The sequence below is a fragment of the Phaethon aethereus genome, assembly GCF_964289735.1.
Source record: "Phaethon aethereus genome assembly, chromosome: 20".
Lineage (NCBI taxonomy): Eukaryota > Metazoa > Chordata > Aves > Phaethontiformes > Phaethontidae > Phaethon > Phaethon aethereus.
Window position 1 is genome coordinate 10,261,706 of NC_138596.1, and position 27,511 is coordinate 10,289,216.

The 27,511-nt window shown below is 39.5% G+C and overlaps 1 protein-coding gene across 1 annotated transcript in view; it reads left to right on the top strand.

Moving 5' to 3' along the window:
- CNTRL (centriolin) overlaps positions 1 to 27,511 on the top strand; it is a gene marked incomplete at its 3' end in the record, with an annotated part of 34,341 nt that overhangs the window by 6,440 nt on the left and 390 nt on the right. The window contains exons 8-40 of the mRNA XM_082009150.1: positions 79 to 188; positions 1,374 to 1,568; positions 4,049 to 4,202; positions 4,877 to 5,097; positions 5,797 to 5,973; positions 8,254 to 8,388; positions 9,748 to 9,893; positions 10,353 to 10,533; positions 11,505 to 11,684; positions 11,989 to 12,168; positions 12,768 to 12,884; positions 13,304 to 13,448; positions 14,285 to 14,424; positions 14,899 to 15,085; positions 15,307 to 15,617; positions 15,942 to 16,150; positions 16,341 to 16,533; positions 16,909 to 17,039; positions 17,174 to 17,314; positions 17,433 to 17,559; positions 18,036 to 18,200; positions 18,960 to 19,119; positions 19,856 to 19,971; positions 21,056 to 21,273; positions 21,673 to 21,830; positions 22,093 to 22,166; positions 22,833 to 23,021; positions 23,979 to 24,204; positions 24,495 to 24,700; positions 25,001 to 25,138; positions 26,297 to 26,569; positions 26,680 to 26,742; positions 27,300 to 27,503. Of these exons, the coding sequence (XP_081865276.1) occupies positions 79 to 188; positions 1,374 to 1,568; positions 4,049 to 4,202; positions 4,877 to 5,097; positions 5,797 to 5,973; positions 8,254 to 8,388; positions 9,748 to 9,893; positions 10,353 to 10,533; positions 11,505 to 11,684; positions 11,989 to 12,168; positions 12,768 to 12,884; positions 13,304 to 13,448; positions 14,285 to 14,424; positions 14,899 to 15,085; positions 15,307 to 15,617; positions 15,942 to 16,150; positions 16,341 to 16,533; positions 16,909 to 17,039; positions 17,174 to 17,314; positions 17,433 to 17,559; positions 18,036 to 18,200; positions 18,960 to 19,119; positions 19,856 to 19,971; positions 21,056 to 21,273; positions 21,673 to 21,830; positions 22,093 to 22,166; positions 22,833 to 23,021; positions 23,979 to 24,204; positions 24,495 to 24,700; positions 25,001 to 25,138; positions 26,297 to 26,569; positions 26,680 to 26,742; positions 27,300 to 27,503 (5,570 nt within the window). The remainder of the gene's footprint in view (positions 1 to 78; positions 189 to 1,373; positions 1,569 to 4,048; positions 4,203 to 4,876; positions 5,098 to 5,796; positions 5,974 to 8,253; positions 8,389 to 9,747; positions 9,894 to 10,352; positions 10,534 to 11,504; positions 11,685 to 11,988; positions 12,169 to 12,767; positions 12,885 to 13,303; positions 13,449 to 14,284; positions 14,425 to 14,898; positions 15,086 to 15,306; positions 15,618 to 15,941; positions 16,151 to 16,340; positions 16,534 to 16,908; positions 17,040 to 17,173; positions 17,315 to 17,432; positions 17,560 to 18,035; positions 18,201 to 18,959; positions 19,120 to 19,855; positions 19,972 to 21,055; positions 21,274 to 21,672; positions 21,831 to 22,092; positions 22,167 to 22,832; positions 23,022 to 23,978; positions 24,205 to 24,494; positions 24,701 to 25,000; positions 25,139 to 26,296; positions 26,570 to 26,679; positions 26,743 to 27,299; positions 27,504 to 27,511) is intronic.

A 27,511-nucleotide genomic window follows, 5' to 3' on the forward strand; every position in this document is an offset into this window, starting at 1 on the left:
AAATATTATAATGTATTTTGTGGGGTTGTGGGTTTTGCTTTTTTTTGTTTGGGTGTTTTTTTTGTTTTTTATCTGCAGCACAAAGAAGATTAGAAGAACTGCAAAGTGCATTAGGAAATGCAGAACAAGAAGTTTTGAAAGTAACAGGGGAACTGCAAGAACTGGAGGATGCTCTGGCTCAGAAAAAAGTATGCAAAGAAGTTGCTACATAAATAGCAAGGGAAAGCGTTCAAAGCAGTGTTGACATCGAAAATATAACTGATTTTCTCCCTGTTCTTTTTTAGAGGCCATTGTACATATGTAAATCCATTTGTCACTCATCAGAAAAACCTTACAGGATTTAGACAGCTTGTTTATAAATAAGCTGTCAGAGTTGTAGTGCAATCAATTATATCTAAACATGTTCCATGTGGTGCTGCTGCTGATTGTTAACTTCCCCCAGAACGCTTTGGAAGAACATAAATCTATATTTGAGTACTGCAGTAAGGGGACAGTTAGGAGTCACTGTATTACACAGCAGGAGACTTGGATTTGAATTTGAACATACCTTCTTGGGTCCAATAACCATAAGCTTATAGCTCCTTAAAGACTTAGTAGACAGAGCAGAAAGTAACAGAGTAATGGCACATCATCATAAGCCATGCCAGCGATGTGACGTGTTCATGAGAAAGGAAGGTTTATCTGAACCTCTCAGTATAATTGTATGGGTTGAATATATCCTGATTTATAATAAGAGGCCTCTCAGGAAGGACTATAACTGCGTAGGTTTAGTTGTGCAGCTAATAATAAGCCATGTAGCTACATAATTGGCAGCAAGAATTAATTAAAAACATCTATCAGCTTTAAACTAAAATGGTATCTTCCATTTCTTCAACAACTGTCATAAGTTATTTCTATTTTTAGTCTTTAAACTTGCCTTAACATCAATGACTAGGATTCTTCCATAGTTTAACTTAATAAATAATAATATTATTTAATATATAATAGAATATTAACCTAATAAAGTCATAACTGTGGGAGGGGAAAAAAAGACATTCCAGATAGTCTTCTTAAGACTGCAAGGACAAGAGTTTGGTCTTGTTTGAAAACAAAACACTTTAGGGTGATGGTCAAAATGAGTGTTCTGGTGTTTCATGGTATGGTAGACTACCGTTATGAAATTTCTGGCTACCGTAAGCAAACTGTCTTTCTGTTTTCTTTTGTTATCTTAAGAAAATAAGGACTATTCAAAGCAATGAATAGATAATTTTTAGGCAACCTGTTAAGGCTAAATTAGCTGTCTGATCTAACTTTTAAAAATGTTCTTGATCAGCTGTGATCAAGTTTAATTTCCAGTGAAACTATTTTACCCAACCTCCTAATGCTATCCCCAGATATCACAGGCCAACAAGGAAGGTCTTGAACAGCAGTTGAGTGAAAAAATACAAATCCTGCACCAGCTACGCAAGGAAGCTTTAGAACTGGAAAAACAAATGGAGAAACAGAAAAGAGAAATAGGGAAAAAAGAGAAAGAGCTTGAAGACTTGCAGGGTTCTCTTGCTTCTGTAAATCCTGAAGATCCAAGGCATGTAAGTAAAACTGAAATCTTTAGTTTATGTACTGCATCTATTCATGTACTGAGAAATGCAGTAAAGGCTTCTTTAATAGGTTACCATTCAGTTGTGCCTATTTCATGGATTATGTATTCTTTTGCTATTTATCAGTTTCTTTAGCTGTTGGTCATTTGAAAAACATACAACTGCTTACAATTTAAAAAAACCCAAACCACCAAAAACTAACAAACCAAACAAAAAAGCAACTTTGGTAAAACACTTTGGGCAGCTAATTTTCAATACAGTTGCTGTACAGCACATTAAGAACTAGATTGTTATGCTTTGCATAAACATGCTGTGCAGAGCCTTGGAGACAATTTCTGTGTAAGTAATCCATAATGCATCTTGCTGTAGAAGCCTTCCTTAAAGATTTGTAAAGGACTGTGTAACTGCTGCAAGGCGTATAGCTGAAGTCCTGCTTTGTCAGAGAGCTCTTGCATTGGCACAGAAGTCTGTTGCAAGAGGTCAGCCCAGAAGAAATGCCTGGAGTAGCAGATGTAGCTGACCTGGCCCAAGTGGTGACAGTTTATGTTGATATTCCAGCCTGTGAACTACAGACAGCTGAAGGCACCAGCGGCTTTGGCTTTACACTATAGTCAAGCATCCTAAAACTAGAATAAATTTTCAGTGAATAGTTCTAATTCTGTAAAGATTTATACTGCTTCTTCAGTGGGGACTAATGCCCTTTCTCTGCTGTCACATGCAGTCGTGTTGTTACTGATAGATAGAACACGGCCTGAGAGGTGCATGTTAACAGGGTTGGGCCACAGCTGGGTGTACCAAGAGCTCTGGCTTGGTAGTCTCATTTTTTTGATCTCCAGGGAAGCAAGACTTTTGACTTCTGAGTTAACTGTGTCCAGCTACAGCAACCATTTCTAGGAGTTTTGAATTAAAGTGAATCAATTGCTTTTTTAATAGTATTTTTTAAAAAGCATATGTCTTTTTAAATGAGAGCTTTTCAGGCCAGCTTGATGCTTCTAAGTATGCAAAGACAGACTGGTTATGCCTGGCTCTCGTTTTCGGCCGAGGCCTGCAAGCACTTTTGAAAAATGCATTTTTTTTTTTTTTTTTTTTAAAACACCCCCACCCCCCCGGTGAGGGAGTATCAGGGCTGTGTGCGTTTCGGACAGGATCCCTACACCAACGGCCAGGCCCCCGTAGGGCGCCAGCCCGGCCCTTCCCACCGGCCGCCCCTCGCTTCCAGTCGCCACGCAGGAAGCGGCGGCCCGGGCGGGCGGAGCGGGGCGCGGCCCGGGCGGGCGGCGGGGAGCCCGACCCCGGCCCCCGCGCTCCTCCGGGGCTGCAGGGGAGCAGAAGCCTTCGGAGAAGATGGGACGCTCGGCTTAGCTGCTTGCCATGCTGAAGCTATCGGTTCTTCATTCACGTGAATTCTAGATCAGGGGTGGGGCGTTTTGCGTGTATCGAAGGAAGAAAAGACAAAGGCAAAGCTGTAAGTCGGGTTTTTGTTTTTTTTTAAACCGTGCTCTTGTGACATTCAGCAGCTGCAGCGAAGTGACTCAGCAGGAGCGGCTCTACTTGCGATTTACTCGTTGAAATTTCACTTTTGAGAGCCGAATGGTAGTTTGTCTTTAACAAGGTGACAAGTTGAATTGTAGTAATGTGAATGTTAAAAATAACTTCCGGTTTAACACATTGAAAACTATGTTTTTACCCATTACTTCTGTTACAGAACCAACTTCATAGGTGATCTTTCTGAAAACTTGTGTTTAAAATTTTACTGCTAGCACTTTTTTAGTAGTAAGAAAAAGGTGCTGTTTATCATGACAGTTATAATTCTGTAGTTTTCTGGCATTTGAGTTGTTTGTGAGTAATTTCATACCAGTGAGAAACAAATAGCACTATATTGTGTTGATAACCAAGTTTTGTATACAGCTGAAACAATCAGCTAAGTTCATAGTAAATGCATTAAGTCCTGACTAAAGTCTGTGTGAGCTTCTGGTACACTGTATTATCCAGAAATATTAAAAAAATAATACTAATATCTGCTTTAAGTAAATCGCAGCTATAAAGTTGGCCTGACTTGCTGGTTGTTCAGAGTATTTTCCTTTGGGTGGTGACCTGACATTCTAAAGCATCACCTGCTGTGAAGGCAATGCAGGATGACAGGATTAAAGCTTGTGGAGGAAATTATGTTCTTGACTTAGAGAAAATGGTCTAGCAAAAAGTAAAGGCAGGAAGACAGGTGGTAGCCATGAGCAATAATTTATAAATGCAGGCCTTATTCATCATGGGGCAGACTACTAACGATGCTACCTGGGATTCTTTGTGGGGCAGTAAAGAGGAAAAATAACAAAAAAGCCCCAAGCACCACAGCATATGGTGCACTTTTGACTTTTACTGCCAGTAGTAAATCACTGGAGAACTGAGCTAAAATACTGATTTGACTTTTTTAGTTGACGTCGTCCCACTTTACCTTTCCAACCGTTAATTTACAGGCTCACATGAAAGCTCAAAAAAGAAGTAAAGAACAGCAGTTTGATGTTATGAACAAACATTACAAACAGCTTGAGCATCGCCTGGACGAAATGCTCTCTAGGATTGCTAAGGAAACTGAGGAAATCAAGGACTTGGAGCAACAGCTCACTGATGGTAAATTTTTTTTTTTTTTTGTCTTACAGTATTTCTTGTGTTTAGGATAACATGACAGTTGAATTGAGGATTCAGTTTTGTTTCTTTGCTTAAATGAAATACTGAATGTGGAGGAAGAAGTTGAAAAACTTAACTGATTGAAAAAGAGACTTGGAGTAAATTTCTTTTAAAGTATACTCACCTCACTTGTATGTGGTTGGGGAAAGTAGTTTGCGGGGTGGGGGTGTCTTTCTTGCCTTTTTTTCTTTTTTCTTGGGGGGGAAGTTTTGGAAACTGACTTGAAGTCAACAGTAATAATAAATTTATGTATACATTTACTATATACCTAGTCTACGTGAAGGCAAATATCCTAGAAAAGAATATGGATTTAAAAACTGAAACAAAATTGATGTAGGTATAAAGGTAGCAAGTGTCATTTTAGGTGGGGGACAGGAATGCAGAAAGAACTGCAGTTTCTTTTTAACTCTTCAGTGGTCAGGTTAATACAGTAATATGGGAACTCCTAGCCTTTAAAACACAGCACAGGCATTTCCTGGTTGAGTTCTAGTTGCTTGTTGTTACTGCATATTCCAATAGGTGAATATCTTAGAAAAGATTAAGAAAGGCAGTTTTGTTTGTTTTGTAAAATAAGTGTGGTTTCTTAATTATCTCAAATTTGTTTTGCATTTCTGCAGGTCAAATAGCAACAAATGAAGCACTGAAAAGGGATTTAGAAAGCATTATCATTGGATTACAGGAATACCTGGAAAGTGTTAAGTGTCAGGCAAAACAGGCCAGTGATGAATGTAAGGAGTTGCAGAAGGATAAAGAATCTTTGCTACAAAGACTGGCAGATCTAGAGGAAGAAAGAAACAACCTGGAAATAGTTGCCATGGATGCAGAAAATATGAGAAAAGTAAGGCTTAATACTATGTTTCTTCCCAAATTCAGTTACCTAAGAATGAACTTTAAAAAAAAAAAAGTAAACTACCAAATTGGGAATAGCAAAGCACAGTTTCTTGAATAAAATAATTTTTTTTATATAGTAACTTCAATTAGATGTGCCCATGCACATTAAGAACAGAATTTGGCCTCTACAACCAGTTGCAAGAAACATACAGTAAATCTGTACTTTATGGAAGATGTCTCAGAAATGCAGGCTTTAGCTTTCAGACATTACTAAAAATGGATTTGCAGTCGATATCATAGTGATTGCATTAGTGAGAATTGTCTGGACACTAGCCAAGGATGTATGGGTTATTACCTTGCATCTGTCCTATCAGATGATTTACTTAAAGAGCTGTCTTAGTATCCTGATAAGTTCTGTGTAAACCTTAATACCAGGGACAAATGCATATGACTTTACACTCAAGTTAAAAAGTGTAGCTTAGATTTTCGTAGTCTGTCACTGTACTGTCATTGACCTGACTTTGTGTGTAGTAGTGCCACCTAGCTTTAAGTTTTAATGTTTAGTGATTAGGGTTAGTGTCTATTTTGATCTATGTGCTGTCACATTGATGATGAGTTCCAGAGTAACAGAGGAGCAGAGACAATGTACTGTAAGAAATCCTGGCTCTTTTGTGTACATATATCTAAAATGAATGTAAAATTCCAGGAAATTACAATGCTAGAAGGTGCACTCCAAGAGCAGCGAGAAATAAATGAATCGCTTAGAGGTGCACAAGGGGACATCTGTGCCTATGAGGCTGAAATGGAAGCCCAGCTAAGAGAGAGAGACGCTGAAGCCAATCAGCAGAAAGAAGAATTGGAAAGACTGAAACAATTTAGCCAGGTAAGAACAGAGCCCTTAGGCTGCCAGAGGGATAATATACCCCAGGATGAGGGACAACCAAGCTTTCCTCCATACCACATCTCCAGTGTTGACTTGCAAATAACTGTTGGTTTAGGTGTGCCCCCAGATAGAAGGCAGTATCAGTTTGCTAGGATTTATAACTGCATTGAAGCAAGGTACAGAGCATTTGGGGACCTTGTAGAGAATATTCACCATATTTAAAGGGAAAATTTCAATCTGCATCTTTTTGGAAAGAGATAACTGTGCACACATCAAAGAAATGACACTTAAAGCAGTCCTGTGAAAAGTAGCGGGTGAAAAACGAAGTTTGCCTTTGGTCTTTATAGTAGAAGTTAAGTTTTATAGCAAATATCTTATTTTTTTAATTATTTTGTAATATATTGTAAAGTAGTAGCTTTCTGCTGGGGAAGAACAGTATATGCTTTAATTTCTCTAATCCCATTTTATCTTCCTGTTGGGGATCCTCATTTGGATTTGTGTATGATGACGTACAGTATCTACTATCTTGATTCAGTTTCCATTCATCAGAAATAGGACAATCAGAATTAGGACAATCAAGGGATCAGGCCCAGCCAGTATGGGTTCATGAAAGGCAAGTCCTGCTTGACCAACCTGAATTCCTTCTATGACCAGGTGACCCACCTGGTGGATGAGGGAAAGGCTGTGGATGTTGTCTACCTGGACTTTAGTAAAGCCTTTGACAGCGTCTCCCACAGCATTCTCCTGGAGAAACTGGCGGCTCGTGGCTTCGCTGGGTGAGGAACTGGCTGGATGGCCGAGCCCAGAGAGTTGTGGTGAATGGAATTAAATCCAGCTGGCGGCCGGTCATAAGTGGTGTTCCCCAGGGCTTGGTTCTGGGGCCGGTCTTGTTCAATATCTTTATTGATGATCTGGATGAGGGGATCAAGTGCTCCCTCAGTAAGTTTGCAGATGACACCAAGTTGGGTGGGAGTGTTGATCTGCTGGAGGGTAGGAGGGCTCTGCAGAGGGATCTGGACAGGCTGGATCGATGGGCCGAGGCCAACTGTATGAGGTTTAATAAGGCCAAGTGCCGGGTCCTGCACTTCGGTCACAACAACCCCACGCAGTGCTACAGGCTTGGGGAGGAGTGGCTGGGCAGCTGCTCGGCAGAAAAGGATCTGGGGGTGCTGGTTGACAGCCGGCTGAATATGAGCCGGCAGTGTGCCCAGGTGGCCAAGAAGGCCAACAGCATCCTGGCCTGTATCAGAAACAGTGTGGCCAGCAGGAGCAAGGCAGGGATCGTGCCCCTGTACTCGGCGCTGGTGAGGCCGCACCTTGAATACTGTGTTCAGTTTTGGGCCCCTCACTCCAAGAAGGATGCTGAGGTGCTGGAGCGTGTCCAGAGAAGGGCAATGAAGCTGGTGAGGGGTCTGGAGCACAAGTCTTTATGGGGAGCGGCTGAGGGAACTGGGGTTGTTTAATCTGGAGAAGAGGAGGCTGAGGGGAGACCTTATTGCTCTCTACAACTACCTGAAAGGGGGTTGTGGTGACGAGGGTGTTGATCTCTTCTCCCAAGTAACCAGCAATAGGATGAGAGGGAATGGCCTCAAGTTACGCCAGGGGAGATTTAGATTGGATATTAGGAAAAATTTCTCCACTGAGAGGGTGGTCAAGCAACAGGCTGCCCAGGGAGGTGGTGGAGTTGCCATCTCTGGAAGTGTTCAAAAAACGTGTGGATGTGGCGCTTCAGGACATGGTTTAGGGAACACGGTGGCGCTGGATTAATGGTTGGACTTGATGATCTTGAAGGTCCTTTCCAACCTCAGTGATTCTGTGATTCTGTGAAATCCACATGGTGGGGTTTTTTTTGCAAGACATATTCCGACTGCACATTTCAGATTGCACACAGAAATGAAAATGCAAAACAGTAAAGTGTGGTGCTCTGTGCCCAACCCCTCCAAGTCTTCGAGTTTTGATGTTTCAGGAAAAACTTGACAGCTCTCTGTAGAACACTGACAAAATGTAAATCTGCTGGTTACCTGGTGGGTAGGACATGCTCACGCTAGGTCTAGGTTAGAATTTATAGTGCCAGTCATGATGATGATGTTCTAGGAAATACACCTGTTACGTGTATATGGTGATGGGTTGATTTGGGATGGTTGGTGGTGGTTTGGATTTTTTTTTTTAGGAGATGTTGTCATATTGTTACTGTTTTAAGAAATAGAGCTGTTGTGTATTTGGGTGACAGACTGGAGTTGGGAGTGGGGATATTAATCTGAAGCTTTTCTGTGTTTGCAGATGGAACTGTCAGCCCTGCAAGCTGAACTTGAAAAAGAAAGGCAAGCATTAGAGAATGCTCTGAGCAAAGCACAACTAGCAGAAGAGAAGGAACAACAAAATTATAAGCTTCTTTCTCAGTTCAAACAATTGCAGGTGAAGTATTTGTTGCCTTTAAAAAGTTACCTGTTAAGCAGTGTGTTTCCCCACTCCTCCAGGCGAAAGTGTAAGAATTTTAAAGGATTCTGTATGAATCTTGTTTTGAAGTTCAGTAGTATTTTTGACTTTTCCTGACTTTAATTTTCTTGTACAGAGACCCTATACCATAGTCTTTTATCTGTATATTTTAGATTGACCATTGAAATAACTTCAGAGCTGCTCAGTTATATTGCAGAGAATCTTAATTTCCCACAAGCTGCACCCAGTACATGTCAGTAAGAAAACTATTTGGATGCAGACGAAAAAAATGATCCAATACCTGAATCAGAATCTATTGCCTCTGTTTAAGGCTGTGATCCTGAGGAATCTTACTTAACTTCCACAAAACAGTAATGGCACACCGTCCTTGAACTTGCAAGCATTTCATGAACTGCATAGGTGTACAGAAACACCTCTACTTTAATAGTGTCACAGATCAGTGCCTTATTTTAACTGAGATTAGAAACTGAGTGTTCCTTTTCCTAAAGCTGTTGAAAGGCTCAATCAACAGGATTTCTCTAGGCAAGAGTAATATATTGGGTTCAAGATTTTCAAAATATGTCTGTCAAAGCATCGCCCTTTTTTATTTTATTTTTTTAAGTACTGCATGATTAAATCAGTTTCCCTCATTGTGTGAAGGCTGGGTTCAGTCCTTCTTTGTATCCATCAGATCCCTTTTTCCTATCTCACGTACACTTTAGAGTGTACGATGACCACCAGAATAGAATAGAATACTTCATTTGGAAGGGACCTACAATAAACATCTAGTCTAGCCACTTCAGAAAGAGTTTGTAAAGGATCCTCACGAGACATCACCAGTATCATTTTTGCTGAAGCTTGCCAATGGGCAGAGAAGAGTTCAAGACCAATGGGTCCAGGACAAGTATGACTCTTCGGTCTAGTGGCTGGGACAGCGTCTGCAATTGTTCCATCCTCTGTTATGGATAGATAGTGTCATAGGCTTCTGTATGCCACTGGGCTTTGCTTATGTAAAGAAAGTTTCTCCTTAGTTTAAGGAAAGGATAAGATCATTTTTGAGCTGGCATTTAAATACTTTTCAACATTAAGGAAACTGAAAGGAAAGATTATTTGGGGTGTTCTTAATTAGTTGTTGATACTGGTTCATGCCACACTGGAAAAAAAAAAAAAATTGGACTCTATTTAAAAACACAGAAAAATATCAACAAGCCCCAATCGCCCCAACAGCAACAACAAAAACCCCAAAACAGGTGTAGGTATTAAAAATTCTAGCTTTTATCACTTGTACATTTGTTTACCTATGGTTGTGTGGATGGGTGTTTTTGTCTGTTTTTTTAGGGAGACAATAATCTCCTGAAACAACAGCTTAAAGATCTTCAGAATCAGCTAAAGCATGCAGTTGGTAACTTAATTCATCCTGAGGAAGTCTTAGCTTGCATAAATGAACTCAAGCAAAAGCTTCAGACGGGAGTCGGAGACATTAAGTGAGTAAAATAAAAGTACAGTGTTAGATTTGTGCATGTGAAAGTGGGAAGCACATGACAGCAACAAGGTTCATGTGCTGCATCCTACTGAGTGCAACTTGAGGCAGTTCAAACGCCAACTTCAGCACCCTGTTGTTGTTCAGAGAACATCACCTGAGCTCAGTAATTATATTACTGAGCGAAATACACAGTCCTCTGTTTCGCTGCAAGGGACAGGGCAAACTTTTTTCCCTTCTTTGACCCCAGCAACAAAGAATGGTAACAAAGACAGACAGAATGAAATAAATAGAGCCAGGGTGGGTGTCTGCGCAGTGTAATGTGTTCAGTGCTTCACCTGAATTCATTTACATTGGATGTCTTACACTTGTGCTGTTGTATTAGGCTTCGTTATTTTGGTATCTGGTATCAATTTAAAATCACTATTTTTCTGTCTTGGAACCTGGATTGTTTCTCTTTCAGATACCAGAATTCAGCTGATGTTTTAGGGAAAAGCCTTGCAAATCTGCAGAAAGAATTTAATAACATCCTTGCTGATGCTCAGAGAGAAAAAGAGAAAGCATGGGACAGACAGAGACAATTGCAGGAAGAAATGGTATCCCAGCAGGAAAAACTGGAAGAAGTACAGGAGAAATATAGACAGGCATGTATAAAAACAACAAAAGTAAGAGTAAGACAATTTCAGCTTAGTCTAAAAAAATGTAACTTGCAGCTGAAGGATCAAGTTTCACAACGGATGTAGCTTTGCTGTACTCGATCTTTCAGAGAAGTATGATTTTACTGAAATCGAATACATTTGCTTATGAGAAACACATTTGACAACTCGTATCAGAGCAGAATGCTGTTACTTGTGATTAGGAATATTAACCATTCTTAGAGTTTCTATTTTCCTATTGTGCATAAATGTACGTCATGTAGTAATTTTCATTATAAAGAAACTGTATAAGCAGGCAAAAGCTTCCAAAGAGGGAAAACACATAATTGACAAGTTCCATGCTGTGTATACTTTGAAATTCTGGTTGAAGTAGGGAAACATATCAGCCATTCTTGCTTTCTTTTGGTAAGTGTTAAATCGGATATTTGACAGGACACATGTTCCTTCGCAACCTTTTGTTGGCTTTTATTATGTAAAGCTTGCAAAAAAGTTGTGTGGAGGAGAAGAGTTTAATATGCATTAAAACTTCCACAAGCAATCTCTTAATTTTAGCTGTATGATAACAAGGGGAGACTCAACTCTTGGTGTTGATGTAAGAGTGGAGTCTGAATTTTTTTTTTTTTTATTGGCTTTATGATTTCTGCCTGATTATTTGGTGAATTAGAATTTAGACTCGATATGTCTCAGGGGCAACAAAGAGTTTAATTATAGGTAAAAATATATAGCCAGTAACCGCCTCAAAAGATCATCATACCACTACCAAAATAACTTGGGCACTTTTAAAATGTAATAGTTACAGTGGCAGAGCAGTTCTTTTTCCTTTCTCTTCTGGTACAAAGTATGCTGGTAACTGCACTTCCCAAAAAGTTGTTTCTTTAAATCGTTAAAATAGGGTGGCTTTTGCTTAAAAAAAAAAAAAAGTATTTCTGGCTACTCATTCTAACTTCTTTTGCTTACAGGTTAAAGCTGAAAACAGGCAGAATAAGAACAAGGTCCATCAGTTAGAGGATGAAATTCAACATTTACATGAAAAAATAAAGAGCATGGAAGAAATTCAGGGCCTTGCTGATCAACAGCTCCAAGAGGCAGATGAAGAGAAAGAGACTATTCTTGCTCAACTGGAAGATTTAGAGAAGAGGGTAGGAATGCATAAGGACAAGTCCATGCACTATGTTTTTGAATCTTCTTTTCATGAGCAAGCTTTTGAATTACTTTGCCTTCTAAGATAGATCAAATACAGGAAGGAACACAGAGGTTAAATATAAGGTCTTTCTTTTCCCTAAATTATATTGGTTGTCCTTGCTTTAGTGTTTTTTCCTGTTACTTCTGTGCATGCAGTACAAAATGGGGAAATGTGGGGAAAAAATTGTATCAGCAGCAAGCCTTTCCTCCATGCTGCTTTTTACTTAAAACTTACAAAACCTATTGTTTTCCTGGTTTCAGAAAAAAATAGAAGATGCCAGGGCACAAATGCAATTTGTCAGTCTAGATAAAGAACTGAAGGAATTAAAGAGAGCAGTCATCACTTCAGATAAATTGGCAGCCACAGAGCTCTGCGTTGCTAAAAATCAGCTAAAGGCTCTTCATGGGACTGTTCTCAGAATTAATCAGGAGCGAGCTGAGGTAAATCAACATTGATAATTAATTGCTTGTATATAATGTGCTTTCTAATGCCATCATAAGGGGAGCAGTCCTGGTGTTGTCTTTTTAAATTCAGTTTCAGAGCTTTATTCTGAATTGTCCTGTTGCACAGGAGCTCTTGCTTTGGACAGAGTCTCATCTTGAAATACAGTAGATGAATGCCTGAGTAAATTTGGGTATGGACGAGCTTTCTTGCAGTGTGTTAGAAGGTGAGGGAGAGGCAAATTCAATCTCTTATTAACTGAAAGTCAAACAATAGAGAATACATTGTTATATAAGAGAAAAAAGCTAAAGAGGAGACTACGGAAGTTTGTGCTTACACTTCAGGTTTTTAAAACTGGGGACCATTTTTGGCTACATAATAACATCTCCTCAGTAGAAATACTGTAAGGCTAAAGGAGGCACATCATTTTACATAAACTTTGCCAGTTTCTGGAATTCCAGATCAGACAAGTGCTGATGCTTCTTATTAGTCAGCTTTTCACAAAGCTGCATGAGACATCTGCAAGCTTGTGAAATATTCTTGCAAGCTTGTGAAGTATTCTTGCAAACTACAGCTCAAACTAAAATTTCAATTTTAGGAGATTGAGGAAGCTGAAGAGTTCTGTGCTGAGGCAGCTCGTGCAGCTCGGGATCTTGCTAGAGCAGAAGCAGAAATAGAATTGTTACAACAGCTCCTCAAGGAGAAAGAAGAACAAGTAGGTTGCAGTGATGTTTGCTCTATGTTATGAGGGGGATGAAATAGTTGGATATATTGGTTCAGTGAGTTCTGAAAATGCCATATTTAGAGGTGTCTGCCCTGCCCTTTTTCCTCACATTTTTCCAAGTCACAATGTTCTTCCCTCCCCTGACATCTGCCAAAGAACAGAGTGAAAACCTCATTGAGTAGCTGATTTTAAGGGAAATTGTCACCTGTTCATTTAAATGCCTTTATGTGGCTATGTCTGTAAGCCTCAGCCATATGAGGGGATGAGAAGAATAATTTTATTGCATCAAAGTGGTACATGTGTTTTCCTGAATGAGCATTTTTGTAGGGACAGATGGGCATGTTTGAAAAAGTTTTAGCACAGTCTAAACTGAAATGCTTTGCTTTGATTTAAGCTTATTTTTTAAATAGTTTCAGCATGAAATGGAGAAAGTTGGCAAGCAGACTGCTGCATCAAGCTCTCAGAAGTTTGAAATTGATAAATTAAATGAAGCTATGGAGCAACAAAAAGCAGAAATTGACCGTTTAAGATGGTTGTTGGATAATATTGGTACAGGTAACCTCTCTTTTTCTTTCATTTCTTGCAGAGAAGCATGGATGCAGAAGGCTTCACTTTCTTCTCCATATTTCTCGCTGTTTGATCTGAGAAGCTGTTCAGAGCTCCGGAAGTTTATTCTAGGAGAATAAACTGTTCAGGATGTCTTCCTGTACAGTTCTATTCTATTCGAAGATACATTCACTCCTTAAATCACTGGGCTTCAGTGGATTCTCTGTATCTATGTATGTGGAGCAAACAGCAAGATGTAACTTTTCTGCACTACAGTGCATTTGAAATGCACAAAGTGCAGTTAGGTGAAGTGTGTGCGCCTTTGCTTCTCCAAATATGATAAATGGAGGAAATGGATGGTTAAGGACTAGCAGTGGCACTAGAACTTCAGAGGCTTCTAGCTTTGCCAGCTGATTTGCCTTGTGACCTTTGGAAATTTAGTGAAGTTCTGCCTCAGTTTGAAAATCAGCATGAACAGTGTATTAGTTTTCATTAGTTTGTATTAACAACACTTCTTACAACTAGTTAGAAAACACTTAATTGTGTTATGCATTCAGTCTATACTGCTCTAGAACATTGCCAGAGATCTCTATATAACGAAAAATGAGCATCACTCACCTGTATATGAACTTGTATTTCTACAATCTTAAAATGACAAACTTGCAGGGGCCAGTGTATATTATCACTAGTTTTTCTTCCCCTAGCAATTCATTTTTTCAATATTGTTTCACATTAACAGGGTAACTGAGGGAAAAGCTTTAAACTGTTACTTTAATGAATGCTCAATGCAGTATTTATGATAATTATTTGCCTTATATGCCTGTAAAACTGTGATTAATTTACAGATAACAAAGATGAAATTAACAACTTACAAGATGAAATTGCCGCACTCAAAAATGTGCTTTCATACCAGAATGATTACATCACCAGTATAGCTGATCCATTGAAAAGAAGGGGATACTGGTATTACATGCCATCGTCACAGGTCAGAAATAAAAGTCCTATTATGTGGAAAGTCATTTGATACAAGAAAGTCCATTATAAATTTGATAGGTCTGGGAGAAACTTAAAAAATACTGGCTGGCGTGTAAGAGAAATACTGAAACAACACAGACACAAATGTTCCCTGATAAAGCCTATTACTGTGTAGGAATCTAGTATATGTAAAATTTGCAGACAACTATTCAAAATGCAGTGCTGTAAATTCATGCGGTAAAGGCTTAAAAGGGGACATTACAGACAAACTTTTCTTGCAAAACAGCATGTGTCTGAATTGAAGAGAAATATGGTTAAAATATATTTAGTGCTGTTTTTAAAGCAGCATCATGCTTGGAAGTGAAAGAAAACTCTGTGTATTGCCTGTTCTTGAAAAATCAGTGCTCTAGAGTGTCTACCAACAAATAACTTACTGTACATGATTTGTTATTTCTAGATTAACATGTTTTCTTTTTTTCTTTAGGCTTCAACTCCTGCTTCCCGTAGCACAAAAGATTCTGGAGTTTGTTTACTGTGTTCTGGCACATCCCCACCCAAGAGAGGATGTGGCCAGGACAGGCAGTGCAGGAAGGCAGACTTGCCCAGTCAAGGAGGATGTTGGGTTTATTCACCAGTCAGAAATAGGTTGTACAAAACAAATTCTGGTAAAGGTAAGTCAGTCTCCTGGTCTCAAAATGTTTAGGCACATACTAAAGATGGGCTTAGAGTTCATAGTGACTTATAAATGTTTATTACTGTTGAGCTCATTATTCAGTTTAAGCAGTGTTTATTACATTTTTGTACATTACATAGAATGTGCGTTATTTTAAAATGTGCATTTGAAGAAGATATTTTTCATAAAAGTGAAATAACTTTTTTCCTTTTTGTAAAGATAGAAGAGTGAAAGAAGATAGTGAAGGAAATGAAGAAACTCGTGTTCCTAAAGACCCTCCCTTTGTGCCACCACCTGGTACAGTTATTTACACAGTCCTTCCAGATGGTGCCCCTGTACCTCAGGGAACTGTGGCTTATGGCCCTCCTCCTGCAGCAGCCAGTGGAGGTTCAATTGCTCCTGGATCTGTCATCTATGGCCCTCCTCCTGTGGGAGCCCAGGTTGTTTATGGCCCTCTTCCTCCAAACTTCACTGTCCCACTCATTCCTCTTGGAGTGCTTCACTGCAATGTGCCTGAACATCATGATTTGGTAAGATACAGAGCTGTAAGCTGTAGGTTTAACCATAGGCAACTGACTTATGAATGGATTAGGAGCATCTTTTAACATATGTTTAAAAAAAAAAAGGCAAAAACCAAAACCTCATTTTCACAAATTGGATTAGTCCAGTTTTAAAAAAAACCCCACCAGAGTCTCCGCTAGGAAGGTTCTGGGTCTGCGAGAGCTTGCTGATAAGAATGCTGTATCTTCAGTGCTAATAGTTGGGTCTGTGCTGTCCATAGCTGCTCCTGTGTGTCAGGAGGACTGAAATAAAAAGTAGGTCTTGATTTTTGTGGTTCTGTTTCCTGTATGTAGGAGAGTGAAGTCTCAAGGCTAGAAGACACTGTGTATTATTTAAAGTCTCAGAAATACAAAGATAAATGGTCAGAGGCAGCTGAGCATAAATGCAAAAAAGAGGTGGAAAAATTGCATGAAAACATTGAAGAACTTTTGCACGAAAGAGAAGAGTTGGAACATCAAGTAGCAGAGCTACGAAGAACGGCTCAAAATCACAACAAACACAAGTAAGAATAGAATGCATTTAAAGTAAGCCTGTGGAAATATATAAACTTTTTTCCAATAAAAGTTAATTTTGACTCGTTTACAATTAATGTTCCTGTCCTTACAGTATGTGTAATGGACTAGAACTTCAGGAGGCTCTGGGCCTCTTGCCTTTCGTATTTTAATTCCATGTCTTTCTTCCTGACCTTTTAGGGACTTTATTGAGGGATATACTGACAACCTTATTGCAGAACTGCAGTTAGAAAAGTCTCTTAAACATCATGAAGATACTGTGGATGAAATTGAATGTATAGAGAAGACTCTTCTGAAGAGACGAGCAGAGCTTAGGGAGGCAGACAGGCTACTTTCAGAAGCTGAAGTGGAACTTGAGAGCACACGGGGGAAAGTAAGTAAAGCCGTAACTCTTAAGTGCAGAAGAACTTGCATGTTGCAATAAGATTGTTTTCAGCAGAGGATTTTTTTTTTTGTCTAAGCAGTTTATTTTCACTTGGATAACCTGAAGCCTCTTAAAATGCTTCTGTTTGAAAATAAGCCATGGGATAACCTGTGCTAAAAGCAAATGTTTCAGTCCTTGCCAAAGAGGAGGAAGCTTTTCTGCTGTGGACGAGAGGAGAAAAGGTTCATGGTGTACAAAGGGAGAAAGCTTAGGTGGAATTTTCAAGCCAGGAGGAGGTCCTCTTTAGACAGCTAACCTGCAGGTTATGGATGTGGAAAGCATGAGATGGGAATGTATTGTCTCAATCTTCAATTTTTGCTCTAGACTAAAGACACTATTCAAAAGTACAATGGTGCCAAACAGCATTTGTCCCGGACTGAAACAGAGGCAAAGGAGCTAGAGCGAAGGGCTCAGGAAATGGCCGTTAAACTTGTGAAAGCAGATCGGCAATTAAGGTACGCTGTTCTTGTGGATTTGTATCAAATGGGGATGGGGAGAACAACAAGACTCTTTCAACTACCAAGACAGTGCTTTTGGAGAGGGAGAGCTGTTAAAATGTTAATATGAAAAGGCATAAATGCTTCTTCAGGTTATTACAGGCAGATACAAGGGATTTAGAACAACGTAAGAGAGAACAAGAAGGTATTTTGAAGGAAATCAACAAAATGGTGACTGCAAGAGACTCGGAGTTCCAGTCGTTAAACCGGAAGATAGAAATGCTAACTGAAAGGTAAGTATTTTTAATTTACCATAAACTGTATTAGATAAAATAAAGATGTCCTCCTCCAATAAGTTCCTGTCTAAGGTATTCTTGTATTTTGAGTCATGTTTTTTATCCTCACTATAAGTCTTCAGAAGCTTCAAGGAGATATTAAAGTTGCAGAGGGTAATGAAGAACATCACCTCCAAATCCTTAGAGAAGCAGAAAACCTTCTTCAGAGCAAGAAAACTGAACTGGAAAGATTAAAAGATCAGGTAAGGCTTATTTACTAACTCTGGACTATCAAGTTTGATGTTTTTGAGGTAACTGAAAGCTAAGAAGAGTCTTAAGTTCTGAACTGCCTTGTCTGAACAATTTAATTCTTATGTTGGTAATTCAATGCTCCTTATTTTCCCTCATGATGAGTATGATCCCAATCCTACTGGCGTTTCTGCATAAGAAATGTTACTCCAGAGTTCTCTTTGACAATTCTCACTGCATTTCAGAATAAGAAACTTAATTTTCTGAGGTACAGGACTGCACTGTCCAGATCAGAACTTAAGCCTTAGCATTGGCTGTATTACACAGGTTTAGCAAATGAAGCTCACTGCTCTGGTGGGATCCTTACATGTTACACAATTCAAATAAATCTCCGTCAGGGAACAGTGTACTGCGCTTGTTCTTCTGCGTGTGTGTGCCTGCAAAAGTAAAAGCCTTCGGATGCTTTTTCTGTTAAACTTCTACATTGCAGATTACTGCTCAGCAACAAGAGCTCTTGTTTCTGGAGCAACAGTTAAACCAAAGAAAAGAAGAGCTCCATGTCCTTCAAGAAACTATTTCTCAAAAGAAAGGTGACCTCAAAGAAGCGCTTCGAGATGGAGAGACTGAAGCAAATGGAAGACTACGCCAAATAAGAGTAACTTTTCCAAATGACTTTTCAATTCGTTATATCTCTGAAGAACAGCAAAAGAATAGAAGTATCAAAATCCTCCCATAAAGTTTCCACAAAATTAGTTTTGCTTTCTACAACCTCCCAAAACCCACTGAAAAATAGAAAAGCAAGTTTAAAGTTTTTTGTGACTAAGAGCTTGTCCAGATGCACAAATAAGTAGAACTCCCTAGTTCCACTAATGCTTACAGAATTGATCCCTTGAGAACAAAATTATATTAAATAGAAGTCTCTGAATGACTTACTGTTGCTGAGACAAGCAGCTGCTAAAGCAAATCAGTCTGATCAGTGTGTGTAAAACACAACAAAGCTTGCCAAGTCAGCTGTCTCCATCCCTTTTACTTAGAAAGGATTCTGTACTTCTTTTCTTTCTGAAATACAAAGTATCAAGGTTAATTACGCTTTGGGGGGGCTTTTTGTCTGGCTTCCTGTCTTAAGGCCTACCTATTGTTCACCTGAATGACGGTGTTATGGTCCGACTTGTAGATCAAAATCTTTGCAATATTACTAAATTGTCAACAAGCAAGACTTTAAGCAAAATATTACATATTTTTTGTTTGTTTACACCATTAACTGTAGCTATAAACTCTGGAATTAAATTGACCAGAATATTGTTGATAGACTTCTTTTTAAATCTTACACATATTTAAACTTCTATTCAAAGGAAAACTTTGTTGAAAATGGGAAATAATGGCATTCCTTGTAACACTGATATGTTTTTCACAGGAAATAAAACTACTTCTGGAAGAACTTAATGTTGAGAGGAAAGAACTGGATGTCCAGATTAATGAGAAAAGAGCACAGCTTTCGTTCATAAAGAAGGATATTGGAAAAGAGGAGGAAAATCTTCAAGGAATACTTGGGCAAATTACCAGGCATAAGATAGGTATGTCCCTGGCTTTGCTAGATAGTATTTTGTGTGGATTGGAAGGGAATACACTCCGAGCTCTTTAAGCGTACGTCGCTGCAGTCTTCTGCTCCTGCTTCTTTTTAAACGTTGTGAACAACAGCAGAGAAAGAGTTCCTTGTAATTCTCATACTTTATACAGAGCTGACAGATACCCTTTGCTTAAGTTGAGGCAGTGCTTTGTGCTGCTTTGTATTTGGGTTGGGAGTTTTTCATGCCAGAGAGAAATGCGAACAAATCTGTTGTCAGGACTGATCAGTTGAGTTCACACTCGAGCTCTGTGTGGTTAGGATTCATCAGCTGATTGTGCTGCACTCACAGAAGAATTAAAGATTGGGATATGTGGGGAAATAGAGGAATCTCCTTCCAAGCGGTTATATCGTGTCAGATCATGGGAAGCATAAGCAGCGTCAATTTGCAACTTTTGTGCTTTTTCTGCAATACTTTCTTTCATTGTTTATCAGTCAGACGCTCTGTCCCAGACTAACTCCCCAGGGAGTAGGAAGAGCAAGAGAGTTAGGAACCTGCAGCTTGCTGGTAGAACAGTACCAGATACAATACCTGGTGTGCCTGACACAGCAATTGAAAACGTGAAGAGTTTTTACAGCGATGATACCAGTATAGCGTCTCTCAATTTTTCCTTGGTGCCTTTTTTTTGCAAATAGAATACATTTGATGTGCTTGTAATAACCTTTTATTTCTTTCACCTTATTAGAACTGAAGCATGTTCTGGAAATGTTGGAGCTTGAAAATAATGAACTTCAAGGTTTGAAACTACAACATGACCAAAAGATCAATGAGCTAGAAAAGACTCAGGTTGCAATTCTAGAAGTAAGTATTTCTTTTGTAGCTAATACATTAACTGGAAGAAGAGCTCTGCATATTCTGTGGTTCTGTTAAGATCTGGGTAACAGAGCCCCTACTTTTTTTAAAATTAAATAAATTAATCAGGTTCTAATCTGATTTCAGCTTATCACAGGAAAGTCTTAAGTCTGCTTAGGTCCTTTAAAAAAAAAAGGCATTTTTTTGGATGTATATGGGTGAGAGCAAAAAGACGGAAGGCTCTTCTGTGACTTTAGCACAGTGAATACTGTTTTCTTAGTATTGGCTTCCAGAGTGGATTCTATCTGTGTTCTCACTTGCAAAGAGTAAGTATGGAAGACAGTTTACTAACTCAGCTGGATGATCTCCTCTACCATTAAAAAGGTATTTTAGTTCAGCTAGTTTCTTCTCTTTGACGAATACAGACAGACAGTCAACTTTGCTACCAGTGGGCAGGGAGATCGGTGGCATCCCTTTGGCAGTCTGAGTGGCTACAGGATTGTTAGGTTAGAGTTGGGATAGGCCCCCCTCACTCAGTTGTGCAATTCCAGAAAATCCAATGTGTCTGCTAAGAGAACATTTATAAACATATAGAAGCAGATACTACCTGCTGCTTACTTTACCTTTTCTCTTTGTACTCTTTCTGTGGAGGCCAGGGAAAAGAAGGGACTGGTTGATGTGTTTGGTACCTTTCTGTTACCATGCTTAAAAGTGGCCGCCTTACTACACTACCGGAGCGTCCGGCAGCCCTTTAAAGTGGTCATTCTCTCAAAATCCCTGCAATGAAAGGGATGGGCTACTCTCAGGGATAGGGGAAAAATGGTGGTTAAACTATGATGGAACAAAGAATCGCACTCCTATCTTCCAGTCCTCATGCTCAAATTCATCATAATCGTCATCATAAATATGCTCAAATTAATCTGGCACTTTAAGCAGTTATCCCTGTTATAATGTGGTAGTTACAGAGGGTACTCTAGCCTGCACATGATATTTCTGAATGAAAGGTTTTTAAACTGCTATAGCTAAAGATGTTAATAACTTGTTCTACTCCTTGACTGTATAACTGTGTTGTTCACAATGCCTTCTTTTGTAGGAGAAGTTAAAATTGGAGAATATTCAGAGATTATTTCAGTGTCAGCAAGGGGAAATAGATTGGCAGGAACAACAACTTGAGAAAGACCGTCAGGAAAATGAACATCTGGTTTCTCAAATGCGCAGTCTGCAAAATAATATTGAGTCTTTGAGTAAAGAAAAAGAAAAGCTTGAAGAAGACTGTCAGAGTTTGGAAAAGAAGTTGTCTCAAACCAGAAGGTGGGGGGCAATACTCTGCAAAGAAAAGAAGGGATCGGAAGTGCCTTGAATATCTGTTTATCATAATTAAAAATACAGCTGTAACTTTGAGGTGCCCAACTATACAGAATATGCTGTTTCTTATATCCTGTGGAGGTTTTATTTTAAGCCTGTCTACAGCAGACTTACAGAAAATACTCAGCAATGAAGCTGAGGAATACGACAGCATTTCTTATGGCAATGCAATGAGATGCGTTATGAAAAGCAAAATGTTAAGTCTTCAACAGGACAGCTGTCTTGCTCTCATGACTATGAGGTAGCATCCCCTTGAGCTGAGAGAACTTTTGCTGAGATGCAGTTGTTTTTTAGTCCTCACCAAGTACTTCCAATAAACTGAGAGTATGTATTCACATTTTACAGAGACTTAACTGCTACTGAAGATAGCAGCAGAACTGCATTGTCCAATGTAGAAAAGATGGAACTGGATGTTAAAAACCTGCAGCAGGAGGTAGATCTACTGAACAAACAAAAAAAATCACTGAATGGAGACATTATTGTTGTACAAAAGGATCTTCAAGGTAAAGATCAGTTCTTGTTTTTAAACTGTAATTTTTTTTTTAAGAGAAATTGTGTTAAAAGACACGCTGTAACTGTACTGTATGATACTAAATATCCAACATGCTCAAATATCTACAGGCAGAAAGTATTTAACATGTTGAAAAGATGTACATTTTAGAAACTTTTTCTATTGGCTATTCTTCATTTGTGAAAAGAGATAATTAATTTGTATAGGTATTTCAAATTGCTGACTGAAAATCTCTGTCGCCAATATTTTTCTAGGAAAAAAGGAAGAACTAGAAACACTGAAAGGAGAATTAAATTACTCCAGGCGACAGCTTCAACTGGTAGAACAGGTTAGTTTTGGTGAAACACATACTTGGTTTCATGTAGCACATAGATTGTTGCACAGAAAGGAGGGGTCTCATTTATCACAGTTGACCGTCCATCACCTGTTTTTCATCTAAGCACACTAGCTCAAAATCAGACCCTTGCAGAGCTAATGAACGATGGCTGGTTTATTGCCTTGTTCTTGCTGAGTTTGGAGTACAGCAGGTACCTGACCAAATGAGATTTCTGGTTTGGGTTTTCTGCTTAATGGCAACTGGGATGACTCTCCTAGTCAAATTGCTATTACCAAGTTGGGGGGGGGGGAGGGTGTATGTGGCTTTTTTGGTTTTGTTTTTTGGTTGTTTAGTTTGGTGGGTGTTTGGGGTGGTTTTTTGTGGATTTGTTTGGTTTTGATTTTATCTTCTTTCTAGAAAACAATCCAGACCCTGGTTTATTGTTTTCTAGGAAGAAGATTTTTTTTAAAAAAAAAAAAAAAAAGGCAGCATCTTCTAGCTTTTTATTTGGTAGTTCCTACTGTGTTAATTCACTCAGTGGCTGGTTTAAATGGAAGGTAATCTTCAGTTTGATTAGGGGTGATCAGTTATGTTCTTTCAAATGCAAGCCATTTAGCCAGAGAGCTGTTAACTCTTACCAGCTAGTTATGTCACTTGATTTTATGTTTGATATTGCAGGATTTGAAAAATAACACAAGGCATCAGGATGAGCTGCTTAAAGAGCAGGCAACTCTGAAAGAAGATATCCTAGAGTATTTAAGGAAACGTAAGGATTGCCAAGAGAGACAGAAAAAGAGGGAGAACCAATTGCAGCAGCTCCAGAAAGAGATTGAAGAGAAAGCAACAGAACTATCCAAACAAGAAGCGGTACTTGCCTCGCTTTCTCCTGACCTCTGAAAATAATGCAGGCCAAAAAGTTTTGGGTGCAAGGTTACAAATATATACGCGTGCTTTAAGAAACATGAAGCCTCATTTTCAGAGGAATAGCAGTAAATAAAAATCTTCAACATTCAGTTACGTTTTGGTGAAGACCAGCGTGTCACAACAAAGGACTGTGTCCTCCTCTTTGGCAGGGTCATCTCATAGTGAGCTGGCAGCAAAACTGCTGTAACATCAGCACTGACCCCGGAGCACAGGAAGGGCTGGTGTAGAGGCAGGCACTGTGCAGCGTGGTATCTTGGCTGCTGGTGTAGCTGGTACGGGTGAGGAGATGGACTCGTACAGATTATTCTCTAGAATTCTGTTTCATCAGCTGCCAAGATACAGCAGCTGGGTATAGTTCAGAGAACCTCCTCCCATGCTGTTGATTTCTCTTGGGAGATAAGCAAACTATGTATAGTACCTGAAATACTACAATGGATTTCAAGTGAAACTAATCAAAACTTAACTCCAGCTGCATTCCGTAATTCCAAAACTATGCAGAGAAAATTCCAGGGCTTTTTTATCCTGAAGTTTGCTTTTCGAGTGGATTGCTATTGGCAGCTAGCTTGTGTTCTTATCCTCTGTGGTATTTCTTTGCAAAGCCTACGAGCTGTTCATGAAAATTAGGGCTTAATCATATATTCCTGTACGTTGGCTGAGCAGTTTCCCCAAAGTGTTAACCAAAAGTAAAACTGAGGGAGTTGTACTGAAAATAAGAGAAGCAAGAAGAATTGATAAACTTTTTTTATCAGTAGGGAATATTTTATCAGTCAGTAGGGAGTATTAGACTACAGTTCTTTCCAATTTATGCTGCTTTAACTTCTATAATCTCTTTTGATGATGGTATTTGTTCTCATTGAGTTGGTACTAGTTCAAGCTTGAAGTGGTGGGGTTTTTTGGCAGATTCTCCATTGCCTCAAGCAAAACTCAGAGCGTGAAGGAAAAAAACTGGAAGAATGTACTGCTAAAGTGAAAGATCAGAAAATAGTGTTGGAAAAAGAACTAACAGATCAACAAAAGAAACTGGAGCAGGCAATAGCAAAAGTAAGGCTGGCAGAAGATGACCTCAGGAAGCTGGAAAAGGAGGAGTCCCGATGTGCAGCACTTGAAGAAACTGTCAGAAAAAGCAGTAAGAGTCATTGCACAAATAAATTGTTACCATCTGTGGGTTCTAAGTCAAGTATTTCTGTTAATCTCACTTGGTTTCTAATCCAGCACCTGGATTGACTCTTGATCCTTAAATTGACTTCCTTAACTGAAATTCTAAAGCCAACTGGTCTTCTGTCCCCTCTCACCTTGTGTTGGTGTTTTTACAAATCATTGCTCAGCAGAATAATGTGTTTGAAAATGTGCATGAAATATGCCAAGATACTTACATTTCTGCTAATCAGGATTGTTCTTAAAAAATGTTAATTACAGAACATCAGCTCTCAGAGAAAGAATTACAATTACAACAAAAAAATAGAGAAATACAGTCTCTTCAAAGAGAACTGGAAGTCTCCAAGTCGGAGCTAAACCATCTCCAAGATCAGATAGGATCAGAGAGGAAAAAGGCAGAAAAACAAATCTTGAGTCTGAAAGAAGCAATGAAAATGCAAAGGATGCAGCTTGAAAGAAAACTGCGTGTAAGTCCTGGCTCAGGGGAGAATGTTTGGGGATTTGGGTTATTTTTGAACAGCAAAATGATACAACACCCATTTTCATTGTAGGAGGAACAAAGTAATGCATTAACTTCATGACTAGACAGAACTTGAGGCAGCCAAACTCTGGTATATCTAGACTGTGCTGCAGAACCCCTCTAGTTACTCCTGTTTAATGCTGTTTCTGCCTTTTAACTTGAAGAAATGGTGTTATGTGAGTTCTCTTGATTCATTTTTCTGCAGTGGATGCTCACAGTAAAAACCAGTCTTTCTGCATTTTCCTAGGAACAAAAGCATGAAAATAACTGTTTGCAGAGTGACAGAGCAACTGCTGAACAAGTAGCACACAATAGCCGTGAACGAGCCAAGCGCCTTAAGGACCTTGGGCAGATGCAACAGGACTATGTGGATCTCCAAACCCAGGTATAACTGAGTAGCCAAAAACAGGCGCATTTGAGGGAAGGCTGTGTCTTCCAGACAGGTTTATATTGTATTGGCTTTGAATCTCTTCCTGTCTGCTGTATCACAACTGGAAGTAGACCGCTTAAAATTGCCGTGCGATTTTCCCAAATGTGGGAGAAGTTAAGCTTTGTTAACAATCAATAGGATCAGGCAGCTCGGTAATCCCGGTTTAAAAATGAACAAACCAACTCCAGCCAGTCGGTCACGTGCGGCGTTCTTGGTGTGGGGCTGCCAAGCTGTAAAGCAGTATTTCTTCCTTCAGATCTGGAAGGCCATGGCAGAGTGGCACAACGGCACGGTTACCTCCTATCACATGCTGGAGAATTACAGGCACTGTTTAGGCCATTTCAAATGGATCAACCCCTCTCACCCAGTAAAATGATGCCTCAAAAAAGAGAGTGTGTTCTTTGGAGGTGGGTTGCGGGTGGAGGGGGCTAGTCCTTGCTGTTCGTTAAGAGTAATTGGATTTGGGTGCTCCCAAGATACATAGCAAATGCACCATAACATTTGCTGTCAGCTCAGTTTGGGCAATGCTTCACTCGAGAATTAGGACTCTTGGCTTCTGTTTATGTTAAGGTTTGGTAACAGGAACTTGGCATAACTGGAGTCGTAATTTATGCAAATCACTAAAGGTTACCAATGCTCAAAGCTGCTCAGTAGGCACTTGGCAACTTGTTAGTGCCAGCCTGGGCCAGCATTTTCTTCTTTTGAGACTCACTTTAATAGGTGATTCCATGTTGTGTGACAACTCCTAGTGCTTTAATAAATCCTTTATAAATTGTTTTTCCAAGTCCTTTAAAAATAGGGTCCTTTAAGAGAAGAACATTGTTAGTAACTAGAGAGCATTCAGGGAGACCAGGTGAGAATATGATCAGGTTTAAGTTAACAAGTTGCGTTCTTGGTAACTTTAGTTGCCTCTATTACAGCTGAGGGGCTTCATAGGCAAAGCTAATGTCAGAATTAGGGCTGCATCTGTTCAGAGGTTTTGTGACTTCGGACTGCAGTGGCCAAAATGTAAACATGTCAGAAATAAGCCTTGTTCAATCATACAGGAAGATCTGTCTGGAGTGATGCATTTGTAATGTGACAGCAAAACGATGAGACTGTTCTATGATGTAGGTTAAAACTCAAGAAGACCTGGAAGAGAAACAAAGGGAAATACAGAATGCAGCAACACTGCTTAATCTGGAGATTGAAGATGAAATTAGGATGGGGTTTAAATCTTCAAGCCCATCTTCTCTGGAACCCTCGGGAGATTTGGAAGCGTATTCTGAAGTAAAGGGAAGTCTGCAGTGTGGATCTGGTAACTTGGAGGAGACTGGTCTGTTTGCTTCTGACAGAAGATTCCTGTCACTGGAAGAAAAGTTGAATTTTTCTAAAGTCTTCTTAATGGTAAAATGCTCTCAAAAAAGTCGCTGCTGCTCGTGCTATGGCTGAGCCTGTCAGTATTGGCAGCTTTAGCTGTAACACTCTGTGGCTGAATGTGCTTTTGTTTCCAAAAGGATGAACAATGGCGTGGAGAGGCTCTCCGAGAACAACTGCAGCATCACGAAGACCGTCTGAAGGTGGCACGTCCCTTCCCAGTCACACTCGCATGTCCCTCGGGTCCCTTCTGAAAATAACTGAAACCCCTGTGGGGGATGCCTCCCTAGCGCTGGCATACCTGCTCTGTGCGCAGTGACTAGCTACAGAGGACTGCTGGGTGGGAACAGTAAAAGCAAGCCTAGCAACTGCATGCTGTATCAAGATGAGTAATTTTAATGAACAGTTAATTGGATTTTTGAGTATTCCAACAGGATTCCCTCCTTTACATCATACTGTGGTAACTTAGCAACATGACAAATGACAGTGCAGCAGCACCCATGATCACTTTAAATGCAGGTGATGGCCAAGTTTAGTTAGAACCTATCATCTGTGGTGCTCTCTTCAAGCAGTTCATGATAAAGACCATAAAATAGCTAATTTCTGACTTGGGAGGAGTTGAACTGTTTAAAAATAATTCACAAACCCATTGCTGACTGCTTGTGGTTTGAGACTCTAATGTTGTTAAAGTCATTGGGCTTTTTGAATAGTCTTGACAATTATACTAGCTGGATATAAATAGAACTAATGATATATTTAGGCTCAGCTCCGGCAGTGTATGTCCAAGCAAGTGGAAGTATTAATCAGAGGAAAACAGCAGACAGAAGGCACCCTTCACAGCTTGAAGCGCCAGGTTGATGCACTGGATGACCTAGTCAGCAGCACTTCTTCAGATTCGCTGTTTCTGGCCCAAAGCTCAAGTCTAGTATCTCTTCACGATGCTCTGAATTTAACAAAAACACAGGTAATGCT